The sequence below is a fragment of the Aethalodelphis obliquidens genome, unplaced genomic scaffold, assembly GCF_003676395.1.
Source record: "Aethalodelphis obliquidens isolate GAN/ISIS:26980383/991018 unplaced genomic scaffold, ASM367639v1 scaffold59, whole genome shotgun sequence".
NCBI classification, from domain to species: Eukaryota; Metazoa; Chordata; class Mammalia; order Artiodactyla; family Delphinidae; genus Aethalodelphis; species Aethalodelphis obliquidens.
Window position 1 is genome coordinate 8,791,565 of NW_020838003.1, and position 15,617 is coordinate 8,807,181.

The window sequence follows — 15,617 nt, forward strand, 5'->3', positions numbered from 1 at the left end:
TATATATATATATATATATATATATATATATATATATATATATATATGTGTGTGTGTGTGTGTGTGTATACATGTATACCTATGTATATATATAACTGAATGACTTTGTTGTACACCTGAAAGTAACACATCGTAAATCAACTATACTTCAATAAAAAAGTAAAAAAATATATCACAGCATATGTAATATTGCCAAATAGTGATATATGCAATGGAGAAACATGCAGCAGTTAGGTACTGAGATCAATAGGAATTATACTTTAAATGGGGTGATCAGAAAAGTCTCTCTGAGGAGGTAGCATTTGAGCAGATTGGAGCAGAAATCTGCATGAAATAAGAATGAGAGCTCTGTAAAAATCTGAGCAAGGATGATTCTGACAGATAAAGAGCTAGCACAAAGGCCCTAACCTTCAGGAACATGCGAGGTGAAGATCAAGGATTGGCAAGAAGGCCACTGTGTCTGGGCCCTAGTGTATGACGGGAAGTGGCAGGAAGTGAGGGCAGATTGTGGAGTGGTCTAGTAAACCATAGAAAGAGTTTCAGATTTGTTTTCTAGGAGGCCATTGGAGGGGTAGCCTCCAGCGGTAGAGAAGGGGTATGCATGGCTTGGCTAATGTTTCAAAGGGCTCATTCTAGAAGATAAGAAAATAGACACCCTCCCTTTAAAAAATTTTTTTCCTAGAAGAACTGAGCTTTCAAGAAGAATCTCTGGAGAAGCTGCACACAGGTTTTCCCTTGTCTCTATTAAATTCCCATTATGAAAGACAGCTTACATTATGCTGAAAGCTTAAAAACATTGCCTCCAAAGATTTTAACACACCAGAAGGTTATAAGATGCTTCTATATCTGAAGCAATGATTGGTTCATTCAGAAAGAAAAATTAGCGCTGTGGCTTGCTGGAGCTGGTATCCGGTAAGTATTAGCTTTTTCCCAGAAGTTTCTCTCTGGGTCAGTAAATTTGTCAGCTACTGGTTCTCTTGGTCACATAAAAAAGGATACAAAAGGACCAGTCTAATTAAGCCAGATGATTCATGGAGACATAACATTCCCCCAAAAAATATTTATGTGGCATTTTTAGGGCCCTTACTTTGCCCGAGTGTAGACAAAGGTAAAGTGGAATCTATTTATCCTATCCACCAACAACTAAGGAGGATTTCATGTCCCTGTGATACTAAGGTCCATCTACTAAAACGGACAACTGTGGATGGCTTCCACTGGAGGCAAGAGCAAGTGAGAGAGGCAAAGGTATGGTACGGACGAGGCCTTCATAGCCACACCCCATTCTTTAGGTGACTGTGGTGACTCACCTGAAATACTTAGAGTGTTTAGTGGAAAATGGGAACGATGATGGGGAGCTTTGCATACACGAGAGCAAACAGAAAAAATCAGATCATTGGGGGCTCAACTCACAGGCCGCCGCCTCCTTGAGGCCTCCCTTGAATTTACAGAACCAATTCCTTTCTCTTTGAGGTTCTTAACAGTTTCTATTCCACAATGACCTCCCCTACGGCAGCACTGTCTAGTTGTGTGTGAATAAATCTAGCTCCTGGAGGAGAGGCATTACATCCTATTCATTTTGTACCCCCTACAGCATCTGTAGCACAGCAGATGGTCAACATGTGTTTGATGAAAGAATCTGAATGAAGACATAACTGTTAACATCCGTTTCAATAAGATGTACATGTATAATCTTCACAACAACTTTATGAATTAGGGACTATATCTCAATGTTGAAGATGACAAAATTAAAGTCTAGCAAGGTCATGGAGGCTTAAGATGAGACTGAAACCAGGTTCCAAAGGAACCTTCACATTACAGGTAAATTCATTAGTAAGTAGATTTTTAAGGGAAAAAGCAACATAAAAAGCATGTTAGTGGGAAAAGTTTAATTGTCACTTAATAAGTACAGCTAATAACGGTCTGTCAAAAAGAATATAGTTAGAGTCAATGATTACTTTTATTTTTCAAGTTAAGAAATACTTGACACATGTAAAATAATGTGACATACATGCAAGTTATAAAGTATGAGAATAAAAACACCCCAGTATCCACCACCAGTTTAATAATTAGAACAGAACCAATGCAGAAGCTCTCTGTGCTCCTTCCACACTGTCCTTCTACCCCTTGCCAAGAGTCATACCCTGACTTTTTGTGTTTGTCATTTGCTTGCCTTCATTTCTAATTTTCCCACATATCTAATATCCTTATATGATATATAGTTCTCATTTTTAAAATTTTTAGATAAATCTTATCTATTCTTGGGCAAACTGCCTTTTTTCACTTAAAATCGTATTTTTGAATTTAATCCATTTTGCAGTACACTTACATTGCTGTATCATACACCACTGAAAGAACATGCTGTAAATGGTGTAAAGTTTTTGTCCTTTACGCCGTTGATGGAAATTTGTCTTATATCCAGTAGCGTGTTATCACACAAAAAGCTTCTATTAACATCATTTCCCATCTTGCCTACTGGACATGTGTAAGAAGGTAGAATTTCTGGGTCAAAGACATGGTATGTTCAACTTCACTGCTTATTGTCAAATTATTTTCCTTAGGTCCTATATTACCTACCCCTTCACCAACAGCAGTGGTAAAGAGTTCCTATTGTTCTACATCCTCACCATCCTTTAGTGACATCAACTTTTATTTTTTGCCATCTGTAAGTATTAAATCACTGTGGTTTTAACTTGCAACCTCCCATTAGCAATTATTTTGAGCTACAGCATTATAATTAGTTCTGATATCTGAGAGAGTTCCCTCCCATGTTCTTGTTTGCCCTCAGAAATGTCTTGGCTATTCTTGGCCTTTGATCAGTCTGTATAAACTTTAGAATCAGCTTGCCAAGCTTCATGGAAAGCTCTGCTGGAATTCCACTGGAAATGGATCAAATCTGCAGATCATTTTGCAAAGTATCGATACCTTTAGGATGTTGAGTCTTTCTATTTTTAAACCTAATACATTTTTCTGAGTTAATTAGAGTAATGCTAGCTACTGCAACAAAGATATCCAAGAAAGTACAGAAGCTTACACTCTCCATTAATTTACTTCTTCCTCACATAATGGGTTTTCCTGAGCAGCAGGGAAATCTCCTCCAAGTAGTGGTTCAGGGACGCGGGATCCTTCCATCTTAGGGTTCTGCCAACTTCAAATCGGCTGTGTTCATCGGCCACAAGCCAGAAAGACGGCATAGAAATTAGCTGCACAGATCACCATCAGACCAGGTCTGACAGCGGTGCAAAGCGTGTCACCTCACATTTCACGAGCTAGAACTGTGTCACATGGTCACAACTAGCCACAAAGAAGGCTGGGATAAGTTTTCTGGCTCTGTGCCCAAAAGAAATGAGAATGAACCTACTAATTTAGGTCTTTCTAATATCTTTCTATAAATTTGTATGTTTCTCAGTAAAGCTTTCACATATTTTTGTCAGATTTATTCCTAGATAGATTATATTTATATTATATAAATATATAGATTATATATTTATGCTTTTTGTAAATGGCAGTTGTATTCCTATTTATCAGTTATGTTTCTGGTATTTAACCTTATCATCCAGCAACCATACTGAACTCTCTAGTAAATTCTAATAATTTGCTGTTACATTCTGGATTTCTATAGAGTTAATCGTATCACATGGGAAAATAGGTTTTGTTGTTTATGTTCCAATCTTTCTTTTAATTTTACCTGTATCTTTCTGCATTGGGTAGAGCCTCCTATAAAATACTGAACCTCCTGCAAACCAGGAAGAGAGCTCTCACCCAAGCCCAACCATTTATATATATAATATACTATATACTATATTATATGTAGTAGTAGAGTTGCCCAAATACTTTCTAATCATGTAACTCTCTACTATAACTGTAGTTGTGTTCACTCATTATAGCATTTATCTGTACCGCTTCTCTTTTTCTTTTGATCAGTATTTTCACAGTTTGTTAGTTTCATTAGTTTTTCAAAACATCCTGACTTCATATCCTTTTATATTTTATAAATTCATGTTCTTAACTTTGTTTTTTCCTTCTCTTTTCTTTGTTTTTTCCCCCTTTTCCATATTCTTAAGTTGAATACTTATAATTTTTAGCCTTCTTTATTTCCTAGTTGAAACATTAAAAGCTATAAACATTATTCTCACTGTCATTTTAGTTGCAACCCACATGTGTTGATATGTAGTGTTTTCTACTATGCAATTCTGTTTTATAATATTCATTAAAATTTCTTCTTCATTGATCCTTTGAGTTATTTTGAAATATCCTTTAAATTCCAATGAGATGAATTCAAACATTTTTAGTGATTTCTTCATTTTTTATTTATTTTTATTTATTTATTTTTTTTACTTTAAATTTTTATTATGGTAAGAACACTTAACAAGAGATCTAGCCTTTTAAATTTTGAAGCAATTTTTAAGTCAGCCGTACAGTTCTTTTTTTTAACATCTTTATTGGAGTCCTGTTTTTTAAATTTTGTTATTGATTTCTACCTTACATAATTTGATGTCACTGAACAAAACCTTTATGTTCCTAAATATTTTGGGAGTGAAGAGGAAGTGACCTCAATGACTTTTTTCTTTTTTAACAAATTGTTTACTCAGTCATTTTTATATTTTTTATTTATTTATTTTTTGGCTGTGCTGTGTAGCATACGGGATCTTAGTTCCCCGACCAAGGATTGAACCCGTACCCCCTGCATTGGGGGCACAAAGTTTTATCCACTGGACCACCAGGGAAGTCCCCTCATTGACCTTTCATTCATTCTTCTGTGCTAAGCAGTGTGTTAACGTCCAGCAGTAAATACCATAGCACAGTTGCTGCCATTATGGGGCTATCAGCACAGACGGGCACAGAGATCATAAAGAAGCAGGCAATAATATCAACATTTAATGTATTTTCTTAAACAATACTCAATGTAAGATTGAGGTGTTCTGTTATCACATGGGGTGTATTGCTCACATGAATTAATAGCACAGTCATATAGAACATTTATTGATGAGTGACAGCTGAGATTTACTGGATTACAACCAAGTTTTCTCCTGTGCAACCCCAAGAAGGGTTGTTACTATATAAATTCTGCTTGGGTTGAGAACAAGGTCAGTTTTTAAGTCTTTAAGTACTGTCCTACATCTTAATATCACCCCAGATTCATTCATTATAACCAGAAGGAGGACTCATAACCATGACTGCCTTCATCAGCTCCCCCTGGCCTTGAAAGTGAAGAAAAAATTAGGCAATTATTGGATGGGCAGAAGAGAGATGGTAATGTGAGAATATCCATTGTCTTTTAGTAGTATCTGCTAATGCTTCGTCTCCACCTAATATGTTTCCTGATGGAGACGGCTTAGACCAGGTGGGCTCCATGTGGGACTGAACCAGTCTGCACTCTCGATCATAAATTGGGGAAGAAGAGTAGAATCAAGTCGTCATCCCTCACTACAAACACATCTTCTGTAATGATCACTAAAGAGCAAACCTCTATAGCCTCTAGAGAGACACTTTCAAAACGCAGACCTTTCTCCTACTTAAGTCTTTTTTCCAGGCTTTTGCTGGTTATTCTTTGCTGAGGGGAAAAAAGCCTTTCCTTATGGTTGTCTTTAGATATCTGATCTCTCACTGATATTGCCAAGAAATGATAAAGGAAGATGAAAACACCACTTACGAAAATTTGAAGAATGAGACCAAGGTCATCCTTTCAAGGAGTCTTTCATCCTCAAGGACATTCATGTCCAAGTCTGGACTGCCCAGTGTCCGTCACCCAGACGTGCATTCCTGATGTGCTGGACCAGGCATCCTCACTGCCCTCACTTCTACTGGGACCCCCTCAGGAACCTTCAAAGGCAGCAGCACTGTTAGGCTGCCAGCTGCCAGCCCAATTCCTATTTTTTTTATATTTGCTGAAACTTGCTTAATGACCTAGTATATGATCAAATTTTGTTCATGTGCATTCTCTAAACATTGGGAATATCCTACATGCCAATTATATCAAGTTTATAAATTGTGTTGTACACATCTTCTAAAGTTTTAGTGAACTTTGGTCAGAATGTTCTATCAATTTCTGCAAGAGGAATATTAAAATTTCCAACAGTTGTCCATTTCTCCTTACTAGTCTGTCAAATTCTGCTTCTTATTTTTGAAGCATTTTGGTAGGTAAATAAAAGATCAGGATTGTTACATTATCTTGGTAAAATGAACCTTCCATCGTCATATGGTAACCCTCTCTATCTTTAGTAATACTTCTTCCCTGATACCAACATAATGAAACCTGCATTTCAATTTGCTGAATATTTCCCAGACACATTCTTTTCTATCCTTTTAATTTCAACCTTTCTGCATCCTCATGTTTTAGGTCTGTCTCTTGTAAACATCATTTTTATTTTTGAAATCTATTTGACAGTGTTTGGCTTTTATCTGAAGAGTTAAGTCTGTTTACATATGTTAAATTTCTTTCTACTTTCAATTTGTGTTTTCTCTTTGATTTTTTTTCTAGGTTTCCTGTTCTCCTTTGCTTCCTTCTTTTAAAATGATTGACATCTTCTCCCACTTTTATTCCATTACACCTACTCTCAGTTTACCTGCTGCTGTTGTTCAGTTATTTAGCATTTTCTCACTTTTAATACTACACAGTAGAGTGAGAATTATTACTTTATACCATAATTTTGAAAGATTTAACCACATGTTTACCATTTTTCTATAGTCACCACTCCCTGTTGCATCTTAAACCCTTCATCAGGGATTTTTCATCTCCCTTAAGCACATCCTTTTGTAGGTGGTTAACACTCTTTATCTTTGTTTAAAAATGTCTTTATTTCACCCTTCTTGAAAGATAATTTCTCTGGATTTATAATTCAAATTTGTTTTCTCTTGGAATTTTAAAGCTATTATTCCACTGCATTCTTGTTTCTATGGTTGCCGTTGAGATGTCAACTGAAAGCCTAATTTTTACTCCTTTATATGTAAACTGTCCTTTCTCTTTGGTAGCTTTTAAGACTTTGCTTTTGTTCTGCACTTTTACCACTACAATAGCCAACATGCAAGAGAGCCTAAATGATCCCCTTGTCCTGGTATTCAGAGGTGTCCTCTCTCAAATCAGGGCTGGCCCCGTGTGGCCGACAGAGCACAGTGGAAGCACCAGTGTGGGACTGAGAGTAAGTCTTAGAAGGCAGTGTAGCTATTCCTCGGTCTCTTGAATGACTCATTCTGAGGGAAGCCAAGCCGCCACGCCATGAGGACGTTCAACACGGAAAGAGACTCATGTGGAAAAGCATTAAGACCACCAACTAACAGCCAGCATCAGTTTGCCAGCCAGAGGGGTGAGTCACCTTGAATGTGGATCTGCAGCCCTAGCCGACACTTGACAGAACTTCCTGAGAGACCCTGAGTCAGAACCAACCAATCGAACTACTCCCAAACCTCTGACCCACAGAAACTGTGAGAGATCGTCCACGATCCTTGTTATTTTAAGCCATTAAATTTTGGAGTGATTTGTTACACAAAGACAGAAGCTACAATAAATACAATTTGTCTCAGTTGGGATTTGTTGGGGTTCCTTTACCTGATGATTGGTATTTTCTATAACTTCTGGAAAATTCTCAGCCATTATTTCTTTAAATACTTTTCTCTCATTCTCTATATTTTTATCTTGGACTCCAATTGAACATTTTAAGAACTTCTCACTCTATTCCCCAAGTTTCCTAATTTCTTTTATTTTCCGTCTTTTTGTGTCTCTATGCTTCATTCTGTGTAAATTAGTTTATCTTTCAATTCACTGATTTTTCTGTTCACTTGTGAATCATCCATTATTTAACCTTTCCATTACATTTTTCAAATTGATGTATAATTTATAAGCAATACAATGCACAGATTTTTGGTGTACAGTTCATTGAATTTTGATGCAGATTATACTCATGTAACCACAACCACCATATATAGTCAAGAGACAGACACTTGCATTATCTCAGAAAGTTCCCTCATGCCCCTTTCCAGTTAAATGCTCCTCCCAGAGGCAACCGTTGCATTAATTTCTACCATCTATTCTACAACAGATGTAATCATAAAGAGGGATAGTCTTCTGTGTCTGCCTTCCTTTTGCTCCACAGTTTTTAAACTTCATTCATGTTGTTGCCTGTAGTAATTCATTGCTTTATACTGTTAAGGAGAGTTCCATTGATGAATATACTACTATATGTTTATACATTGAATTGATGATGGGTATTTGGGCTCCTTCTGATATGGGGGCTTTCAGGAAAAAGTTGTTATGAAGATTCTTGTCCAAGAATTTTGAAAACACGATTTCAATTTTCCTGGATAAATAACAAGGAGTGGAATTTCTACTAAGGAGTGGAATTTCTTGTTGTAGAATAGGGGTATGTTTGACTCTATGAGAAACTGACAAATTATTCTTCAAACAGTTTATAATTTTGCTTTCCCACTTGAAATTTAGGCAAGTTTCCTCATCTACACTTGGTATTGTCAATCTTTTAAATTATAGCCACTCTAGTGGATGTGAAATGTCACATCTTTGTGGTTTTTATTTGTGTTTCCTAATGACTATTGATATTGTCTATTGATCATGCCTATGTCTTCTCTTGTAAAGTGATTTTTCAAGATCTTTGATCATTTTTAAAAACTGGGTTGTTTGTCTTTTCTTACTGAGTTCTTTATATATTTCTGGACACAAGTCCTTTGTCATGTAATGATATATTGCAAATATTTTCTACTAGTTTATGGCATGGCTATTCATTTTCTTAACAGTATATTCTGATGATGAGAATGTTTTAATTTTGATGAAGTCCAATTATTGTGGACTGCATGTTTGTATCTCCCCTCCCCAAATTTATATGTTGAAACCCTAATCCCCAGTGTGATGGAATTTGGAGGTAAAGCCTTTGGGAGATAATTAGGTCATGAGGGTGAAACCCCCATGATGGAATTAGTACCCTTATAAGAAGAGATAGTAGAGAGCCCTCTCTCTGTGTGTCTCTCTCTGTGTCTCTCTCCCATGTGAAGAAAAGAGGAGACAGCTCTCTATAAGCCAGGAAGTTGGCCCTGACCAGACACCAGATCAGCCAGCACCTTGACCTTGAACTTTCCAGCTTCTAGAACTAAATAAATTGTTGTTTAAGCCACCTAGTCTATAGTATTTTTGTTATAGTAGCCTGAACTTTTCAAGCTTACTACTAGTGTTCTAAGAAATCTCTGCCTAGCCCATGTTGTGAAGATATTACTCTATGCTTACTTCTGGGTGCTTTATAGGTCCATGATCCATCTTGAATTAATTTTTTTATATGGTGTGTGGTGGGAGTCATGTTCCTTTTTTTGACCATATATATCCAATTGTTTCAGCAATATCTGTTGAGAAGACTAGCCCTTCCATTTTTTCTAAAAAATCAGTTGACTGTGTATGTCTATTTCTGGACTTTATTCTGTTAGATTAAGTAATTTGTCCTTACACCATTATCACACTGCCTTGATTACTATAGCTTTATAGTGAGTCTGACATCACATATTATAAATTCCTCAATTTTGTTCTTCTTTTTTCAAAGTGGTTATTGACTCTTCTAAACTGCATTTCTGTGTAAATTTTAGAATAAACATAATTTAAAACAAATTTAAAACAAATTTTAAACAAATTTAAAACAAAATTTAGAATAAACATAAATAAAAATAAATAAAAATGGCAGCTCCAATTTTTATTGCATTGGCCTTAAATCTGTAGATCAACTGGACAAGACTGAACATCTTATGAAATACTGAGTTATATGATTTATGAACATAGTGTATTTTACCATTTAGTCATTTTTCTGTCAATAAAACTTTGTAGTTTTCAATGTAGAGGTCTTTTTACACATTTATTTTATGTTTTGATATTACAAATGGCATTTTAATTTCATTTATAAATATTTACTGCTAGTATATAAAAATTAAATTTTTATTTGTATATTGACTTTGTACCTGTAATTGTGCTTAATTTACTTATTCTGTCCAGAACTTGTTGGTAGATTCTTCATTCTTTTCTACATAAACAATCATGTTGTCTGCAGATAAAGACAGGTAACTTCTTCCTTTCTAATCTTTGGCCTTTCATTGCTTTTTTGTGTTCTATTTCTTTTGCTAAGACCTCTGTTACGATTTTGAAAAAACATAGTGAAAGAAAATAATCTTGTTCATAATCTAAATGGAAAATAGTCAATATTTCACTGTCAGGTATGATGTTAACTAAAGTTTATTCTTCATACCTTATACAATAAAGAGTGCTTTTAAATGAACAGCTGTATTAATATGGATTTCACCCAGTGTGGTTCCCTATTTTCAAGGTTTGAATGTCTATTTCTTGTTGCTCTCCAATGCTTTCACACATTTTTATACATATATTATAATTAACCTGAGCAAGGAGATTAGTCCAATGCAAGCTACTCCACCATTAATGAAAACTTCCATTGAATATTTAATTTCAATTATTATATTCTTAATTTCTTAATAGAAGTTTTATTTGTTATTTTTTTCCTAAACATGTTAGATCCTTTTTGAGATTCTCTGTTCCTTACTCATTTGTTAGTCCCTCTCTTACTTTTAAAAAACTTAGATGTATTTATTTTATATTTTGTATCTGATTACTGCAATATGTGAGACTTTTATGTGCCTGCCAAATAATGTTCCTGGCACCTTTTTTCCTCATGCATATAACATTATTTTTTAATGTGAGCTTATATTCCCTGGAAGTTTATCTCTGGGAGTTCTCTGTATCCTAAGTTGAGAGAACATTCTTCCAGAGAGAATATACATTGATTCGTGGAAACTTGGGCATACTACCAACATGGATCCATTTTCATTTAAATTTTTTCTTGGGGTTCTCCATCCTTGAAGACTGGGCATCCAAAACCCCATGAAGACCAGCCTGTGGCCAAGTATTCTTAGACTCTTTTGTTCCTCTACCAAGAGCCCAATAATGAGAAAAGCATGTTTTCTTGCATGTACTCTGCCTTTAGACATTAGATTTTTCCCCTGTTTTCTTTTTCTCTGAAAGTATAATCTGTATGATTCCTGGCTCTTGACAATGTTCTCTGATTCAACTTTCCACACTGCCCGGGTCCAAAACTTGGTCTCCTGTTCCCAGAAGGTACAGCAATTAAAATAAAACCTCTAGGCCACCTAGGATTGCTGGGTGCCCACAAGACAGCAGCTTCAATGTTTGAGTTCCACCCTTCACTACTGCCCAAGTTTGGTTCTCGGCCTCAGGGAACTCCCAGTGCTGTCTTATAAAGTCAGCCAGGCATATAATACTGCTTTTCATGTTTCCTCCAGTACTTGAGACATTTTGTATAAGAGAATTTCAATATATCTGGTTTGAAATATAGCTAGAAATGGAAATACTCAACATTTACTTTTTAATTTCTAAAGGCTTTAGTTATTACTCTTCATTTAGCTGGTTGTCAAATGAGTTAGCTGATGGATAACAATGGCTAACAAAAGAGATGGTTATGGACGTCTATGCCTATAAATACTGAATATACTACCTGATTTCTTAAAAATAGGTATGAAAAGAAGAAAACAAATATCATACTTTAATGCATATATGTGGAATCTAGACAAATGGTACAGATGAACTTATTTGCAGGGCAGGAACAGAGATGCAGAAGTAGAGAACAGACATGTGGATACAGTGGGGAAGGGGAGGGTGGGACGAATTGGGAGATCAGCATTGACATGTATATACTACCATATGTAAAACAGATAGCTAGTGGGAACCTGCTGTATAGCACAGGGAGCTCAGCTCAGTGCTCTGTGATGACCTAGATGGGTGGGATGGGTGTGGGGTGGGAGGGAGGTCCAAGAGGGAGGGGATATATGTATACGTATAGCTGATTCACTTCATTGTACAGCAGAAACTAACACACCATTGTAAAGTAACTATACTCCAATAAAAAAAAAAATAATTGAATAGAAAAAAAAGAATGAATTTAATGGATAATCTACATCCTTCATGATGGCTTTACTTCTAGAATATTCCAAAAGGTTTTTCTAAAGAGCTGTAAGAGGCATACCCAATGAAGGAATTGTGAAGGAGACAAGGGATTAAGGCCTTGTGTTAGTACCTCACCAGTTCCCAAAGCTGTCTTTCATGGATAAAATAAAGCTTGAATGCATCAAAATGTTTCTTGGAAGTCAGCCAGGTTTCACATGAAAGGACTTACTTTATTCCTTCACTATGGAGAGAAATCACCTAGCAATTACACATCGTGAATTTAATTCCTAAGGTTAAATTGAACACTATAATATGTGGATGATAAAACCCATCTCATCAATTGTTAAATATATTAACTGTAAAATGTTTATTTAGCACAGCTTTACACTTTAAATGGTAGCTATTATTACTTCCATATAAAAAAGTTCTGTTATTAGAAACTTCTAATACCTTTGTAAATGTTAAGTTCAGAGATGGTTTAATGTCCTTGAGCTCCTGACAAAAGGGACTCAGGGAAAATTCATCCTGGGTTCCCCATCCTGATGAGGTTCCCTCCTGAGATCCAAAATGCCTGCTTTCTACTATTATGACTGCCCATTTCTCTTAAAGTTTTGCGCCAGAAGCAGTTTACATGACTGGTAGCATTTTTTTCTGTTGTGCGACATGCAAGGGGATTCATCTTAGGCATGCATGGCAAGGAAAGTCTCTGTCCTCAAGGAAACTACGGTCTTGTGTTCTGATTCTCAACCCTGGTTGTACCTTAGAATCACTCACAAATATTTTTTTAAACTACCAACATTCATATGTGTATCTTTTCCCCCTCTACAGACAGTGGCTGTCTTGGGACAGAAACTGTACTATCTTCTTTCCTTATTCCTCATAGCTAATCCCTATATGTAGCAGGAATTTATTAAAACCTACCTGAAATTATATAAAAATGCTAACAAAATCCAATTTTAAAGGCTTTCTATTATTTGAATCCTTAGTAGGAGTCACAAATATGGTTGAAACCTGCAAGGCCTAGGCCAAAAAGAATGTACTTGTAGCACAGCTCCCTGTGTTAAGTGTGCTGATTTCAAAGGCCATATCCCCCAGAATGACAATAACAAATGTACCAAAATTAAAAGAGAATTGCAACTGTAACACAGCTTTGTGTTTAGAAATATCTCATACGATACTGTAAGTTGCAGCATTTGTCTTACCAATTTAAGATAGCCCTCAGCATCTAGAATTAAGTTTTCTGGTTTCAGGTCTCTGTAGATAATACCTAGTTGATGTAGGTAATCGAATGCTTCTGTCACACAAGCAACACAGAACTTGGAGGTGGGTTCATCAAAGCTGCCTCTGCAATGAAATCATTTTCCCTCTTAATACTCTAGACACACATCCTTGTTCTAGATTCTAGGTGTCAATTATTATACAGTAAATTTATGCAATATAAACATTTTGTATGGCATTAGCACTAAAAAATACTTCATGCTGTCAATGAATTAGACCACTGATTATAAAGAAATTTAGGGGGATACTTGATGCAAACAAGAACCACTTCACTAAAATTAAAGTGTCTACATCCAAACAATTGTTTCCGGCAATCATATATGAACATATAAAATGGAAAGACAAGAAAATAAAACTTTTCAAAGACATCTCTGGCAAACTCTGGGGAAAATGCAACTATTTCAATGGAGCGCTTGAACCAGACTTCTCCATTTGATTGCTTGACTAAAAACGACTCAAGTGATCATTTTCATTTCCTGTTTGTATAGCTTGTAACAATAACCTATGTAGAAACAGGGTCATAACTCTTTCCTATTTAGTGCACCTTGATGATATTAGAGTTGCCCTGTGTCAGCACTGTGTGTAGGTTTACATACTGAATTATTGAAATGTGGTGGTGATTTGCTGCATGGTATAATAGAAGGCTGTGGCTTTGGAACGAGAGAAACTGGTTTTGACTCCTTCTTCTTCCACTAACTGCATCCTTAGGCAAGTTGTTCTGCTGTTCTGAGCCTCAGATTCGTATCTGTAAAATGGGTTTACTACTGACTTAACAAGGCTGTTTTATGGATCAGGTAAATTGCCTAACACTAGAGTAGGAACTCCCACCTCTAAATAGATTTATATTTTCTAAAAAGATTTGCCTATGGAAGCAAAGATGGAAGACGCAAATGCTTCTGCAGGTATCATGCAAGTTTCCTCAACCCTTCCAGGTTTCCCGCATTCAGATCCATCCAACAATATGTTCCCAGTACAACACATGAATCTCTACTCAGATGCTCAAAAGTCTCTTATTACCTAGGTGGGTGATTCTTGACCATGAATGAACATTAGAATTGCCTGAAACGCAGTTAAAAGTCATTTTCTGGACCCATTGCAACTGAACCAAATCAAAGCCTTTGGCATTAGGGCCCAGCATTTTTACTTTGTAAAAGCTACCCATGAGACTGTGACATGAAGCCAGGGCTGAGAATCACTAAGCCAGGGAATGCTGTCTAAATGTTTGGCCTGGCATTAACCTCCACAGCCTAATGCAAAGCCACCTTCCCATCTCCTTTTCTGCTGCCCTTGTCCTCTATTCAAATTCTGCTCTTACTCAGCAAGTTAAGACACTTAACCCTATCCTAATGTTCCTGAGGTTTACCTTCCTCTCTGCCTTTCCAAATTTTGTCTTTAGAGTTTAGCTCAAGTCCTTCCTTGACCATCACATTTTTCTATCTTTCCTCTTCTCCAAGCTCACTATCCACAACACTCATTGGACATTTCGTTACAAACTGCCAACTTCTTTGTCATATTTAGTTTTCACGTTAAATAATGAAATGTTTTAGAATTGCACATTACATTATCTCCCAAAACAAAATCTAAACTCATTGGAGGAAAACGTTATACTTTGAGGGGTTAGAACAGTTTACTTTGTTTAGAAAACTCCCACACTGTCTCCTATGGAGCCTTATACATAGGTGGAGCTTAGTAAATACCTGTGGCTTTGATTGTGTGGAAATCACCCCTTTTGTAAAACAGAAACTTTGCAGACGTTTCACTCTGCCTTTCAGTCCGGGCTTTCCCACTCTCCACCCCTTTCATCATCTCTCTTCTCAAGGTTTGGAATCAGTAACATCTGGGTTTATACTTACTCTGCCTCATACTAACCATGTGACATGGATGGTTCATACTCTAAGCCTGGGCTTCTTTAATCCCTAATATGAGAATGACAATAACTGCTTTACAGGGTGCCTATTACATGATTATAATGTTAGCTAAGAAAATATCACTATTACTACTTTTTTATCAAGTGATAATACGTTCTTAGACTCATTTCTTAATAACTTTCTTCATGCCTCTTTAAATGATCATGAACATAGCATCTTTTAGATGACACAGGAGGAGACAAAAGTTATTGTTTATTATTCTTTTTCATTACCTGTCTCTTAATATACTCCATAGCTCCCCACCTAAGCAGGCCTCCAGAAGCATGTATACATACTTATTGTCCTTGAAAGTGCGATATAATCTGTGAAGATAAAGAAAAGCACAGTTATTATTAGAAACCCAGTTTTAAAACGTCTTCCAAGTTGCTTAAGAGCATCATCAATAATACTTTGGGGGCTTCCCTGGTGGCGCAGTGGTTGAGAGTCCGCCTGCTGATGCAGGGGACACGGGTTCGTGC

General features: G+C 36.3%; 1 protein-coding gene across 2 annotated transcripts in view; it reads right to left on the reverse strand.

Annotated features, from left to right (window-relative positions):
• PRKG2 (protein kinase cGMP-dependent 2) overlaps positions 1-15,617 on the reverse strand; it is a 92,923-nt gene that overhangs the window by 17,504 nt on the left and 59,802 nt on the right. For both annotated transcript variants that reach the window (XM_027087594.1, XM_027087593.1), the window contains 2 exons: positions 15,372-15,461; positions 13,156-13,297 (listed from right to left, as the gene is read on the reverse strand). In XM_027087594.1, coding sequence (XP_026943395.1) covers positions 13,156-13,297; positions 15,372-15,461 — 232 coding nt within the window. The remainder of the gene's footprint in view (positions 1-13,155; positions 13,298-15,371; positions 15,462-15,617) is intronic.